Source organism: Typopeltis vanoorti, chromosome 4 (assembly GCF_054136105.1).
Source record: "Typopeltis vanoorti isolate ZY-2024b chromosome 4, IOZ_Tvanoo_1.0, whole genome shotgun sequence".
In the NCBI taxonomy this organism is placed as follows: Eukaryota; Metazoa; Arthropoda; class Arachnida; order Uropygi; family Thelyphonidae; genus Typopeltis; species Typopeltis vanoorti.
Window position 1 is genome coordinate 129,398,263 of NC_143552.1, and position 13,881 is coordinate 129,412,143.

General features: G+C 37.1%; 1 protein-coding gene across 1 annotated transcript in view; it reads right to left on the bottom strand.

The window, feature by feature from the left end:
- LOC150107671 (uncharacterized) overlaps positions 1 to 13,881 on the bottom strand; it is a 236,160-nt gene that overhangs the window by 45,743 nt on the left and 176,536 nt on the right. Inside the window, exon 11 of the mRNA XM_090392165.1 lies at positions 2,454 to 2,563. Within this exon, the coding sequence (XP_090248291.1) occupies positions 2,454 to 2,563 (110 nt within the window). The remainder of the gene's footprint in view (positions 1 to 2,453; positions 2,564 to 13,881) is intronic.

The following is a 13,881-nucleotide window of genomic DNA, read 5'->3' on the forward strand; positions in this document are numbered from 1 at the left end:
CAATTCACCATTGAAATAGAAAAAAACAACTCTCCTCCTTTCCTAGACACACTTGTCACATGTCTTCCCTCTGGCTGTCTCTCCTTCTCAGTTTACCGCAAACTTACACACAGGCCAATAAATACACAAAAATTCTTACCACTACCCAACACAAAAACTAGGTGTCATAAGCACCCTTAAACACAGAGCTCTAACTATTTGTTCTAATGAACAGGCTCTAAACCAGGAATACAAGATCATCAACCAAACATTTATAAAAAATGGATACAGTAAAAAGACTATTCACAAGATTCTCCATAAAGATACCAGCAAGAACAAAAAAAGATTTCAGGAATGCTATTGCCATTCCTTATGTTGGAGGCATTTCTGAAAAAATAGACAGAACACTACGCAAAAAACAACATTAAAACCACCTTTAAAACCCTAAATAAGTTAAGACACCTACTCAGTTCTTCTAAAGATCCTCTTACATACCTAGCCCACCCAGGGGTATACAAAATACAATGCACATGTAACATACCATACATAGGGGGAAACAGGGCAAACTATCCCAATCAGACAAGATGAACACAAACGACACATTAAACACCTCCATTTTGGAAAAACCGGCCTTTCTGACTACGCACTCCAAACATACCACAGAATTGATTGGAAAAATACCAAGTCCCTACACCGCACCAAAACCTGGTTTGAGAGAAAATTTGAAGAGTCATGTGAAATGCTCAAATACAACCCAAATCTCAACAAAAATGATGACCTAACCATTTCAAAAATGTGGAGGACCCATCTACAACCTGTATAACAACCTAAACTAGCCATAGAAAAATCCCACTACAAGAAGACAATCTGGTGAAGTGTTTGTAACATTCAACAGCAACTGAAAGAAATCATATTATAACAATCAGAACTGTACAAATCCAGAAGAATATTAATACATGAGGACTTGAGCAGTTTATTGTAGTTGCATTTATTTTTATTATTATTTTTTTTTATTTATTTATTTATTTATTTATTTTATCACTAGAGGTCAGGCAAGGGAAAAGGATTAATTAACTATGTAGATTTAGTTTACCGGTATACTGGGCATGAGCATGTAGCTTGGTTCCTTATACACTTGTATTCTTCCGATGATGACCTCGATACAGGGTGTCGAAACTTCAAAATCTGTTCAACACGCGTGTTTTTGTGTCCCTAAATTTATAAATATGAATGCTGATCACCGTGTAACCTTAAAAGAAAGAATTTCAACATCAAAGCATGTTAGTCACTTCCACAGACCAAGGGGTAACCTTCTTAAGGAGCCTATGAAATGTTCTGATTTGGGAGCTCTGGGATCATATTCTGTAGGGAGGTAGGTAGACCAATCTAAATGTAAAGAGGCAAGCTTACCTGCGTAATCTGATTGGTTTAGAACCACAGTGGCATTTCCCCTTATCAGCTTTAGTAATTATTACTTTTCTGTTGTTTTTCAATTCTTGCAGTATATAGGCAGGTAGTTATAGGTAGAAATATAGATAGTTATGAATTAAAGTTTTTATAATTAATAATTTAGTTTACATTGTCATTTCCTAAAAAATTAGAAGTATGTCTAACCAACATATAAGCTTATCTACAAAAAGCAACTTACTAGCTAGAAACATCATATGATTTTTCTTTTCATAGGTACTTCTTTAACTTCTTCTGTCCACTATGGAGTTCTTATTTTATGATTATTGCACACAACTTCACCACATGCCTTCCTAGTTGAGTCAATTGACATTTTCTTACAATTTTGCCACTCAGTCTCTAAAGTTATTTCAGTATATCTACAGTTTCATATCTCTGAGTTGTTTAACTCTGATTTCTTTTTAAGACTTCACTACATACACTTGTATCTTTGAAACAGTTTCAACAATAACATAATCAATAAGATTTTTCTTGTTTAGGTATTTATGTTGGAACCTGCTGTTAGCAATAGTTTGTCCATGTCCTAAGCAGAATCCTAGCACATATTTGCCATTGTTAATAATTCTGCTATGCCCCTATTAAAATTTTCAGAACTGTCCAGAATTATAAATTACAGAAAACCGAAACATTTAATCAACCAAGTAGATCTCTTTGTGTAAATGTAAAGACAACCAAATCTCCATAGGAGATTGGCTATCTCATACGGAGGCAGCAGGGTTTTTCTCCTGGAAACTCAGGTTTTTCATCCTGCATACAGACAAACTGGCCCTTCAGAATATACACAATTTACAGACAAAAAATACTAGTGGTGGCAGTAGATGGCATTGATGATGGTAGTAGAGGTGGAGACAGAGAGTTGTGGTGTGGGTGTCCTCCCTCGATAAGACTTCAGACTCCTTGGAGGTGTCACAAAACAATAATAAATCATCATAAATTAATACTATAAACAAGATATTTCAAGAAAAAGATAATTTGAGATTATTTTTTAATTTTTATATAATCCATACCCATTCAGATATATTGTATGGCAGTCTTCCAGCTTGAGCCTTTCTCCCACTTTGAGCTTTTCTCCATCCTTTTCTTTTGAAACTTAGTTTCTTTTTCTTTGTAGTTTTATCTGTAGAAGCCAGAAGTCATAACATGTGGCAGTTGGCATTAATTCATAACAGTAAATACACTAAAATAAGGGTAACTCAGAGCTGAGAAGGACATTAATTTGTTTTGAGCTATAATTTATTTTTACCCTATCTTTATATTTTTAAAATAAAGACAGAGTAAGATTGAACTAAACAACTTGTAATAATTTTTAAATGAAATTTTTATATAATCTACAACAATGGTACACTTTTACATACTTCAAAAAAGCTTTTAAAGGGTAAGAAATTTCTATTTTACTTTTATCAAAATTTATTAATTAAACATCTGTGTTCATTTGAAAAGCACAAAATGCACCATACTAATTTTTTTTATCTACTGGATTCTTCCATAATATATCAAACTGATATCTTATTCATTTCAATATTCATTTTTATTTATTTATTATTTTTTTTTTTGTAGGAGTTAAACTGTAAAGGAGCATTGAATATAGTTGTTGCATGTGACTTGACAGATAATTAAAATGGGAGAATTATCAACCAGTTCTGATGAACAGTGACTATGGAAATATTGTAGAAAATGCAGGCAACATCATCTGAACTTTCCGTAAAAGAGTGTGGAGTCAATTGGTAAGCGATGAGTCATTAATCAACTTAAATGCCTTCTGCTGAACCAAGTCAAGCAATTTTAGAGAGTTCTTAGGGACACCATCCACAAACACGAGAATAGTATTCAGTATGTGATCTATATAGAGTTAATAGCTGCTCAAATAATTAATGCTTTGAGTGAAAGAGAAAGCCTAGTGCCTTGAATGCTGAGAAAGTGATATTAGTAATGTTTATGCCAAGAAAGATTGGAGGTTACAGTATTCTCAAGAAGAGAAAGCAAAAATTTTGTCTTGTCTATAAATTGGATGTTGTCAAAAGCAATACTTGAAAAGGATTAATTTTTTTTTTTTGAGAAATAAAATAGGATTGAGGTTTTACTAGCATAAATTGAAATTAACAAGGTTATCAGAATCTCATCAAAAAACGGTTTGTAATCAGAATTTAAGGTTGTAGAGGACCTATTCTGGTGGCTTTCTTGGTTTATGTAGCATAGTGCATGATTTCTCAAATAAGAAAGAGGAGTGCAGTGTACTGCTGTCGGCAAATCAATGACTGGGATCTGCATGCAAATGGAAAATGCCATAGATATACTCAAGAAAGTGAGTAAGAGGAAAAAAAACAGAACCTTGTGAAATCCCAGAAATAGTAGAAAAGTTTGAGGATAAAGATTCATCCATCATAATACACAATGTGCAACAAGAGAAAGCTGACAACCCAGCAGCAAAAATCATGAGACATACCATATGATTGGAGCTCACTTAATAGGCTTTTGTGTGAACCCCACTCAAAGAGTGGGGTTCACACAAAGCCTATTAAGTAAGCTCCAATCAAAATGTTTATAGATATCAAGAGCAACTACTTGAAATTCCACAAATTCCTCTATGTGCCATTCATCAGAAAATGGACAACAAAAGCAAAAAAAATTCTCTGCCAATAAACAGTACAGAATCCATAGTGGTAATCAATTATATATTTGATTTAATTCTTTATCCAAGTGTAAACAAACAAAGTTTGCGCCTGAAGTATTTTCAGGACTGGGGCAACTCGTGGTAAAGGTGGTATAAGTTCTGATCACTTGCCTTAGTATCCCATAATGCAAAGCACATCTCCTTGTGGACATGTATACTGCTATGCATTAAGGGAAGGGTTACTACCCAGACTGGTTTCGACCATTATTAAGGTGCTGTTTAAGTAAAGACCTCTCTAAAAATTCGGCGGTCCCCCAGACCACTCCCTACGAGTGACCGAAGGACTGTCAAACTCAGCAGTGGCTCCACTCAGTTATACCACCTTTACCAGGCTCACCCCACCACCAAGCAGAGCCATAATCTCAGCGGTGGCCACACTCAGAGACAGGCCAAAACCTACCCCCCCCCCCCAAGCAGAGCCTCACACATCTCAGGAAAAGCAACCACTTCTGCGCAAAAGCACATCAGTGGGAGCCAGACCCAGAGGTGGTGGTACTAATGTGGAAGTCATATCACCATATACCAGTTGCCAAAAGGTGTAAACACCTTATTATTAAAATTCTCTGGATTAGAGATAGTTGATGGAAGTTTTTTCACTTGGCTATGCTACCAATTATATATTTGGTTTAATCCTTTATCCAAGTGTATGCAAACAAAGTTTGCACCTGAAGTAATTTCAGGACTGGGGCAACTAAGGCAAGTGATCAGAACTTATACCACCTTTACCACGAGTTGCCCCGGTCCTGAAAATACTTCAGGCGCAAACTTTGTTTGCTTATACTTGGATAAAGGATTAAACCAAATATATAATTGGTAGCATAGCCAAGTGAAAAAAACGTCCATCAACTATCTCTAATCCAGAGAATTTTAATAATAAGGTGTTGACACCTCTTAGCAACTGGTATATGGTGATATGACTTCTACATTACTTCCACCTTAGTATCACCACTTCTGGGTCAGGCTCCCACTGATGAGACCTCTAGGTCAAAACTGGTTGGATGTCTGGGTGGTGGACAGCAATGCTGTAGCCAATGAAGTTTACCGAGGCACGGCTGTTGCTGCTATCCAGGTCTGTCTGTGTGTGTGTGGGGGGGGGGGGTAATGAATGGCAATGCTGTAGCCCATGAAGCTAACTGAGGCACAGCTGTTGCTGATACCCCTCAGATGAAATATGAGTGGCTCTGCTCAGTAGTGGGGTGAGTCTGCCACGGGGCTGAGAGTTCTTCTCGGTGACAGGGTGAGCCTGTTACTGAGGGGAACAACACTGAGTTTTTTGATCCTGTGAGTCGCTCATTATTGGATGATCCAGGGGATCCCAAGAATTTTTGAAGAGGTAACCCTGCACTTATTACAGGGAAACCGGACTGGGTAGTGACCCTTCCCTTAATGCATAACAGTATACATGTCAGCAAGGAGATGTGCTTTGCATTATGAGATACTAAAGCAAGTGATCAGAACTTATACCACCTTTACCACGAGTTGCCCCAGTCCTGAAAATACTTTAAGCACAAACTTTGTTTGCTTATATTTGGATAAAGGATTAAACGAAAGATATTAAACCCAGTGAAAAAATTTGCATCATACTTAGTAGTTGAGTGTTAATGCCTTTAGAGAAATTGAACAGTAATTAACAATAAATTTATTACCCTTTCTAGGAATGAATATGGCCTCATTTTAAGAGCTGCAGGATAGAAGAATAGGAAAGAATAAAGAGGCAATCTAGAACAAGCTCAACTCTGGTATATAAATTCATGTTAGAGGTTTAATGGAATATTAACAGCACCGAGAAAGGATTAAAACTAATTTTAATACTTCCAATATTTCGTCTCCGTCACAGAGACATCTTCAGGGATTACAAAAACTTTTTGTAACAACACACACACAAATACAATACAAAGTGAAACTAAAGTCCTATCTAGGTGGTGCGCCCTCTATGGGCATTTGCAGGTGGCCTGGGATGTAAAGAAGGATCTCTGATAATTAAAGTTTCCCAAATTTTGGGAAGTTTAATGCAACCGTATTTGTTTAAATTAGGTTGATTCCTGAGTGCAGATGTAGATTCAAAGAATAGTCTTTCTTTTTTGAATTTACTATGGTGGAGCATGGTAGTTTTTTCCCAGGAAATCCTGTGGGATGTATCCAAAACATGATATGCAAGGCCAGATTGACCATAATCGTGTTTGCAGATGTAAGAACTGTGTTCTTCTAACCGGATGGATGCTGACCTGCCTGTTTGTCTGAAGTAGGCAAGTTTACAGGAACAAGGTACTCTATATACACCAGGCACTGAAAGAGGAGGGAGCTGGTCTTTAGTGGAGCAGATAAGGGCAGCAAGTTTATGGTGGGACTTAAAAGCTGTATGGAGGTTGTACTTTTTTAATGATCTGGCTATTTTTTCTGAAGTACCACGGATGTAAGGAATGATGATGGCATTTCTGAAGTCCTTCTAAAGAGATGGTCGGGGAATGGGGAAGGACTTCATTATTTTTTTACTTCCATAGTCATTATAGCCATTGGAAAGGAAGGTGTGTATGTGTTTGAGTTCGGTTGAAAGGGCAGTTTTACTGGAACAAAGATTGTGGGCCCTATTTGTCAGAGTTTTAAATAATGCCATATTGCTGGGAGGGATGGTGGTGGGAGAGTTTGTGAATGTATCTGCCTGTATGAGTAGGTTTTCTATATACAGAGAAAGAAAGGTTACCATTAGGAAGGCGTGTTACTAAGGTGTCTAGGAAGGGTAAACTATTGTTATTTTCCTTTTCCATCGTAAACTGGATTCTTGGCTGTAGACTATTGAGGTGACTGAGGAAGGAATCTAATGTGTCTGGGCCATGAGGCCAGTGGTATGTAGGTAGAGTGATCATGGAGAATAATATCCATTTTCCAATTATATTCTGAGGCGTTGAGAACACATCATCTACATATCTTAGCCAGATAGAAGGTTTAAGAGGGGAAGAGTCAATGGCTCATTTTTCAAAATTTTCCATGCAATAATTGGCAAGAGGAGGGTGAGAGGGGGGAGGAACCATAGCAGTTCCCTCTATATGTTTGTAGATTTTGTTCTTCCAAGAGAAATAACCAGAGTTGATGACAAAGGAAAAGAGCTCTAAGATATCAAAAGGAAAAACGTCTTTTAAGTGTTAAGGTGTCAATTAGGGGAATATTTGTAAACAAAGAGATGATGGTCAAAGCTGACCAATATCTGTATTATTTAAAGTAAGATTTTTAATTAAGTTTTTAAAATGGGCGGAGTTTTTTACATAAGATGAGGTAAGACCAGTGAGGGAGGGGGATCAAAGAGTTAGCTAGCTGCTTTGATAATTTGTAGCAAGGTGCATTGGTGGCATCTACTATAGGTCTTAGGGGAGAATTAGGTTTGTAGATTTTGGATAAATCGTATATCCGGAGGGGGGAGGGACGAGAACAGAATAGTTTGAGTTTTTGTGTAATGTTAGGAGGCCAGGAAGAAACTTTTTTAAGTAGGTTTTTTAATTTTTTAACTTGAGTTTTTGTGGGATTGTGTTCCAGTGGTATGTAGGTAGAGTGATCATGGAGAATAATATCCATTTTCCAATTATATTCTGAGGCGTTGAGAACAGTGGCATTACAATAGTGGCATTACCCTTATTAGCTCTGGTGATGACAATACTTTTTTCTTTCTGTAATTTTTTTGAGGGCAGAGAGTTAACTGGAAGATAAATTAACTTTAGTAGGTGAAGAACGAGAGAGAGTGTTAGCTACATCAAGTCTGATGTTATTGGCCGTTTCTGGAGCTAAGTGACAGATTCCGCGTTCGATGTTGTACATAATATCCAATACTGGAACTTCAATAGGTGCGATGGCAAAATTGTGTCCAAGCCTTAGTTTCACTTTGTATTGTATTTGTGTATACATAATAAATAACGGAAAAACTCACGTAGAAATATTATTTAATGGTATAATTTTCGCCTGTGTGTCACAGGCGAAAATTATACCATTAAATTATTATTATGTATAGTTATGTCTACTCACGGTTTACCTCTTTTAAAACTTATTGTATTTGTGTGTGTGTTGTTACAAAAAGTTTTTGTAATCCCCGAAGATGTCTCTGTGACGGAGACGAAATATTGGAAGTATTAAAATTAGTTTTAATCCTTTCTCAGTGCTGTTAATATTCCATTAACCTCTAACATGAATTCTTCACAGCACTTAAGCTTCAACACACATATTCTGGTGTGTAAACTTCCAGAACAACTGGAGAAATACCATCAGGACCAGGAGAATTTCTGGTATCCAGTTTGGACAAGGTTCTTCTGATCACTATCTGGCAATCAAAGGGAACACTGAATGTGTAGAACAGTGGCACACCCAGGGAGGGAGCCGAGGGGGGCCCTGACTCCCCCAAAAGAAAAAGAAAAAAACGCTAGAAAATTTTCCAAAAATCTTTTCCTAATTAAACTTCATTTTTTTTTTAATATTTATGTTGTGTCTTCTATTTCTATACTACTTATGAATTAGTGGCCACATAAACTGGGAATACCCTATAGTTCTTGGGAATCCTGGCCGCTGTGAATGCAAGGCAAACAAAGTAGTGCTCTTGAGGACTGAGCCAGGCAAGAGGAGATCATGGGTTTCATATATTGGCGATCACTGCAGACACTCAGTCATAGGTCGTATGCAATGCATAGTGTGTATTCTCAAATCGTCTACTCAACTCGGTCCCCCCAAGATTAAAGCATGAGTGCTTGGCCCCCTCCAAGATTAAATCCTGAGTGCACTACTGGTACAGAATGTCTAGAAAATAGAATGGTACAATTTACTAACCTGTTAATGTACAAAATAAAAAAGAAATTAAGAAGCCATAAGATTGATTTCTTCCATGAGTAACAATACAGTTGAATCTGAGTGTTCAAGAGATAGTAGTAAGAATGGACAAAAGATATGGCAAAAACCTTGCAAGATACCTGCTTTTTGTCCTTTCAGACTTAGTTGTGGATGTGTCAATGATTTGCTTGTAGCTATTTAAAATTTTATTACAAACAGAAAAGAGCAAGATGGAGGTTTTGATGAAAACCAATTGTGATATACTTCATTCTTCTAAGAATTTAAAACAGAATGAGGATTGTTTCCATGCTAATAAAAATTGTGCTATATTTCAATGCTGATTTGTACCAGAGGAATGAAAACAATAATTCAATGAAGGAGAGGAGTCAGAAAAATCAAGATCATCTTATCATTTTTATGTCAGACAACACATGGATAAGAAAGGCTATGTGAGTGTTGCTCGGTGGGAAAAAATATCAACATAAAATTGTAGTCTGAAATGTTTAGAGGACAAACAACATGTACAGTATACTTAAGAGGGTTGCTAGTGAGGTACAGATGAAGTACATTAGGAGAGTGGTTAAAATTATCTGGTATTCATAGCAAGTTTTTTTGCTGGATCAGAAAGTAAATTACACTTGGCAAGAAATTATGTTCTTGTTTTCATCTACTAAAAATTAAATAAAATATTCATGGTACTCATGAACTATAGGTTCCCAACTTTTGTAGGCGGGAATGACAAAAAAGTGTGAGCAAACAAAATCTTCGCAATTATTACTTGTACGTATGTAGATGCAGTTGAGCTGACATTAAATCACTCCAGTATCCCATAATGCACAGCACATTTCCCTTTCAACATGTATAATGAGATCTCAATAAAGGTCAAAAGAGTTTGGGTAGTGATTCATAATGAATGGCAATATACACATCCTCAGGCACTCTGATGCAAAGTCAACCCCTTCTCTATACAAGTAAGCCCAGTTGTGAAGACACTTCACATGCAAAATTTTGTTTGTTAAAATTTGGGTATAGTGTGAAAACAAGAATCTAATTTCTTATCTGGTTTTGTGGCAGGCATCTGAACAATTTATGAGAGTTCACTGATTGGTGACAGCAAATGCCTCAGCATCTCGATATATGCTGGATCAGTGTGAGCTGGAAAAATAATGCAACTGGAATTTTGAACATTAAAATCTCCAATGAAGATAACTTCCACTATGACTACTTCTGTTTAGAGCAAACCAATGTTCATAAAAAGGAAATCAAAAAATTCAGAATGGCTGGTAACATCAGGATGATGATAGGTGGGGCAGAAATTTCATTTTTATTTTTGAATAAAACTGTGTATATATAACTGTGTTAATGATGGGAATGGGCTTTGTCATAAAAATGTTGACGAGGCGAGAACGATTTCGGGTTTGTTTTCGTCTGGACCCATCATATGTGTACAAAGCTGTCTGCATGTGTAAGGCATTAGAGAAGAATAGAGATCTTCAAGTTGTCCAACTGTGTCAGGCAGACAAGAGTATACAAAAGAACATGCAGGTAGATTACTATGTCTGTACACAAATGCTAGGAGTATCAGAAACAAAGGGATAGAGTTTGTTGCCTTAGTCAATATGTTGTGTCCTCAGATTGTAGGAATTAGTGAGACCTGGCTATCAGAATCAGACCTACTAACTGGTATCAAGTGTCATGGGTACAGTATTTTTAAGAAGGAGAGGAGGGGGCATGCTGCTAATGATATTGAATGACTTAAATCCAGTTAGAGTTGAGACCTATTAATGTAGTAATACTACTAACAATATTTCATGTGGCAGTGAGTTTGAAGCCATCTATTGTGAGGTGGAATCTAAGATCGGTTGCTGGTGATGAAAAAATGCATCACCAAATAGAAAAGATGAGCATGAAAAGAGTAATCATAATGGGACACTTTAATTATCCAAATATCGATTGGGTAGCAGTAGAATCTCAATGAGAAGAATGAAAATGCATTTATTGAGCTATTGCGGGACAACTTCTGCAAGCAGCATGTGACAGAAGGAACTCGAGGTCAAAGAGTGTTAGATTTGATTATAGTGTCAGAGGACATTTCAGTTAAAGACATAACTATTCTGCCTCCAGTTGGTGACGGTGATCATGTGGTATTCACTTGGGAAGTGACTAAATTTATGGATGTTCCATTCAGAAAAGGTTATATGCTGAACTACAAAGCAGGAAATTATGACCAACTGAGGAGTATACTGAGTTCAGTGAAATGGGATCAGTTGCTGGATGGAAAGAATATCGACAGTGCATGGGAAGCATTTAAACAATATTTAAATGATGTGATATCAGAATGTGTCTGAGAGTTTGAAGAATAAATAGAGTAGGAGTCAAATGGAGGTGTAATCTTATTAAGCAAGAGATTCATAAGAAAAGGACGATGTGGAAGGAATACTATTTGCATAAGGATGATGTCCGTTACGAACTTTATAAGCAGCAGGCTAGAATAGTCACAACTGTTGTACGGAAAGCAAAGTCTGATTATGAAAAGAAACTGGCTCTGTGTGCTAAAGACAACCCACAAGAATTCTATCGATATGCTGCAAGTAAAAGAAAGAATGAATATGAAAGAATAGCTCTTCTAAATCCAGATGGCATGAGGATTACAGATGCAGAAGAGGTTGTTCAGTTAATGAGTGCCCATTTTGTTAAAAGCTATCAACCTGGTGAATGCAACATTGAGCTCACTGTTACCTATTCATTAGATGAAGAAATGCAGGTGTGCGAGGCTGAGGTATTAGAGCTGTTGCACAAACTGAATAAGAATTCAGCAACAGGGACTGATGGAATATCAGCATGTGTGCTAAACGAGTGCTCAGCTAAACTGGCCATTCCTTTGACCAGGATGTTTACTATGAGTCTCAGAACAGGGAAGATTATGCAGGAATGGAAGGAATGTATGGTAATTCCATTGCACAAGGGTGGTGCAAAGACCAATGTATCCTACTATCGACCAATTAGTATCTCAGGAATGGTGGTGAATATTTTGGAAAAATTGGTTAGGGCCTGCATTCAGAAATAGGTTGAGAGTGAATCTCTACTTTGTAATGAACAACATAGGTTTACTAAGGGAAGGCCATGTTTTAACAACTTGCTCACATTCTATAACAATGTTAGCAGTGAACTAGACAAGGTGAATGGATATACCATGATACTTTTGGATTTTGCTAAGGCTTTTCACAGAATATACAGCATGGCAGACTGTTGCATAAATTGGAGAAAATGGGTTTGGGTTATACAATATTAGCATGGATAAGAGGATGGCTAACTGACAGATATCAAAAAGTGGTATACGGGGGGATCTGAGTCTACAAGGTTTAAGGTAACAAGTGCACCACTTGTTACCTTAAACTTAAGTCATTTAAGGATCAGTGCTTGGTCCACTGTTATTCAATCTGTACATTAATGATACTGGGAAGGATTTGACAAGCGACATACAGTTATTTGCTGATGATGCAAAGATAGGTAGGGTAATCAGGAATGCTGCTGATATGCAGTCTTTGCAGAATGATTTGAATAGGCTGGAATTGTGAGCATGGGAAAATGGGTGTCAGTTCAATGTCAGTAAATGTAAAGTCATTCACTTCAGTATGATTAGATATCCAATGTTGTATTATATTGGTGGGATTAGGCTAGAAGAAACTGTTGAGTCTAGGGGTCTTGGAGTGTTAGTAGATAGGAAGTTGAAGTTTAGGAGCCATGTGGCAAAGATTGCAAACACAACTCAAAAGAATTGCAATACTGACGAACATTCACATGTAAAGATAAGGATGTTATTTTGCTTCTTTACAAGGCCTTGATAAGACCTCACTTGGACTATTGTGCACAGGTCTGGTCTCCTGGTTTCCATTGTGATTCTGATATACTGGAGAGAGTACAAAGGAGAGTGTTAAAAATGATATCAGGATTATGGAATACTGATTATGAAGACAGATTGAAAATTTGTAGACTGCAGACACTAGCAAACAGGAGAAAGAGGGGTGATATGATTGAGACTTCAAACTTCTGAAAGGGTCATACAGGATTTCAATTGATGGAATTTTTCAATTTATGGAGGGTGGGGAAAGGATGAGAGGGCATCCTTGGAAGCTGAGAATGGCCATCAAGAAAGGTGTGAGGGCTAGATTTTTCTCTCAGAGGGTGGTGCATGATTAGAATGGATTGCCATTGGATGTTGTGAGTGCAAGCAGTATGAATGAATTCAAGAATAAGTATGATAAGTGTATGTTGCCTCCCTCGATGAGTCTCTGATCCCCTGGAGGTCTCTATTAATAATAATAATAATGTTGCTCCCACACACGAGAAGCTGTAAGGTCTATAACAAATAAATGTTGTGTAGGCTAGGATCAAAAGCAAGGTAATCTGTTGATATTCTTTTTGGAAAATTAGAGACTGTAATGTTTGGGGAATACTTTATAGGGAATGAAAGGCTGTTCCAAGAAATATGAATGGGAGTAGCAGGTTTGGTGAGTCAGCAGTTTAACTGTAAAAGGATGTTGGGCAGCTGCTGTTTATGTCACTGTAAGTTTAGTAGAAGTGTGGGAGGGGCATGATGGATCCTTGTTCTATTTAACAGCACCCATGGAAATATCTGCAAAAGAGATAAATGCAGAAAATGTAGCCAATCAATTGAGCTGCCCTTTTCCAAACAACATGAAGAATTTTTTGAGAGATTTTAGTTTCATCATCCGCAATGCTAGAATCCTGCTCTCACAATGTGAGAGCAGTATTCCAACGTTTGGTAGATTTGAGGCTTATATAGAGTAAGTAATTGGACAAGTTGAAAAGTAATGTCTCGAATGAAAAAGGAGGCCAAGTTTTTTCCGGAAGCTGAGAATGCTAAAGAAGTGAGCTGATTATGCCAGGAAAGGCTAGGAGAAAAAGTCAGTATGATGAGAGAGAGAGATCTAGTCTTG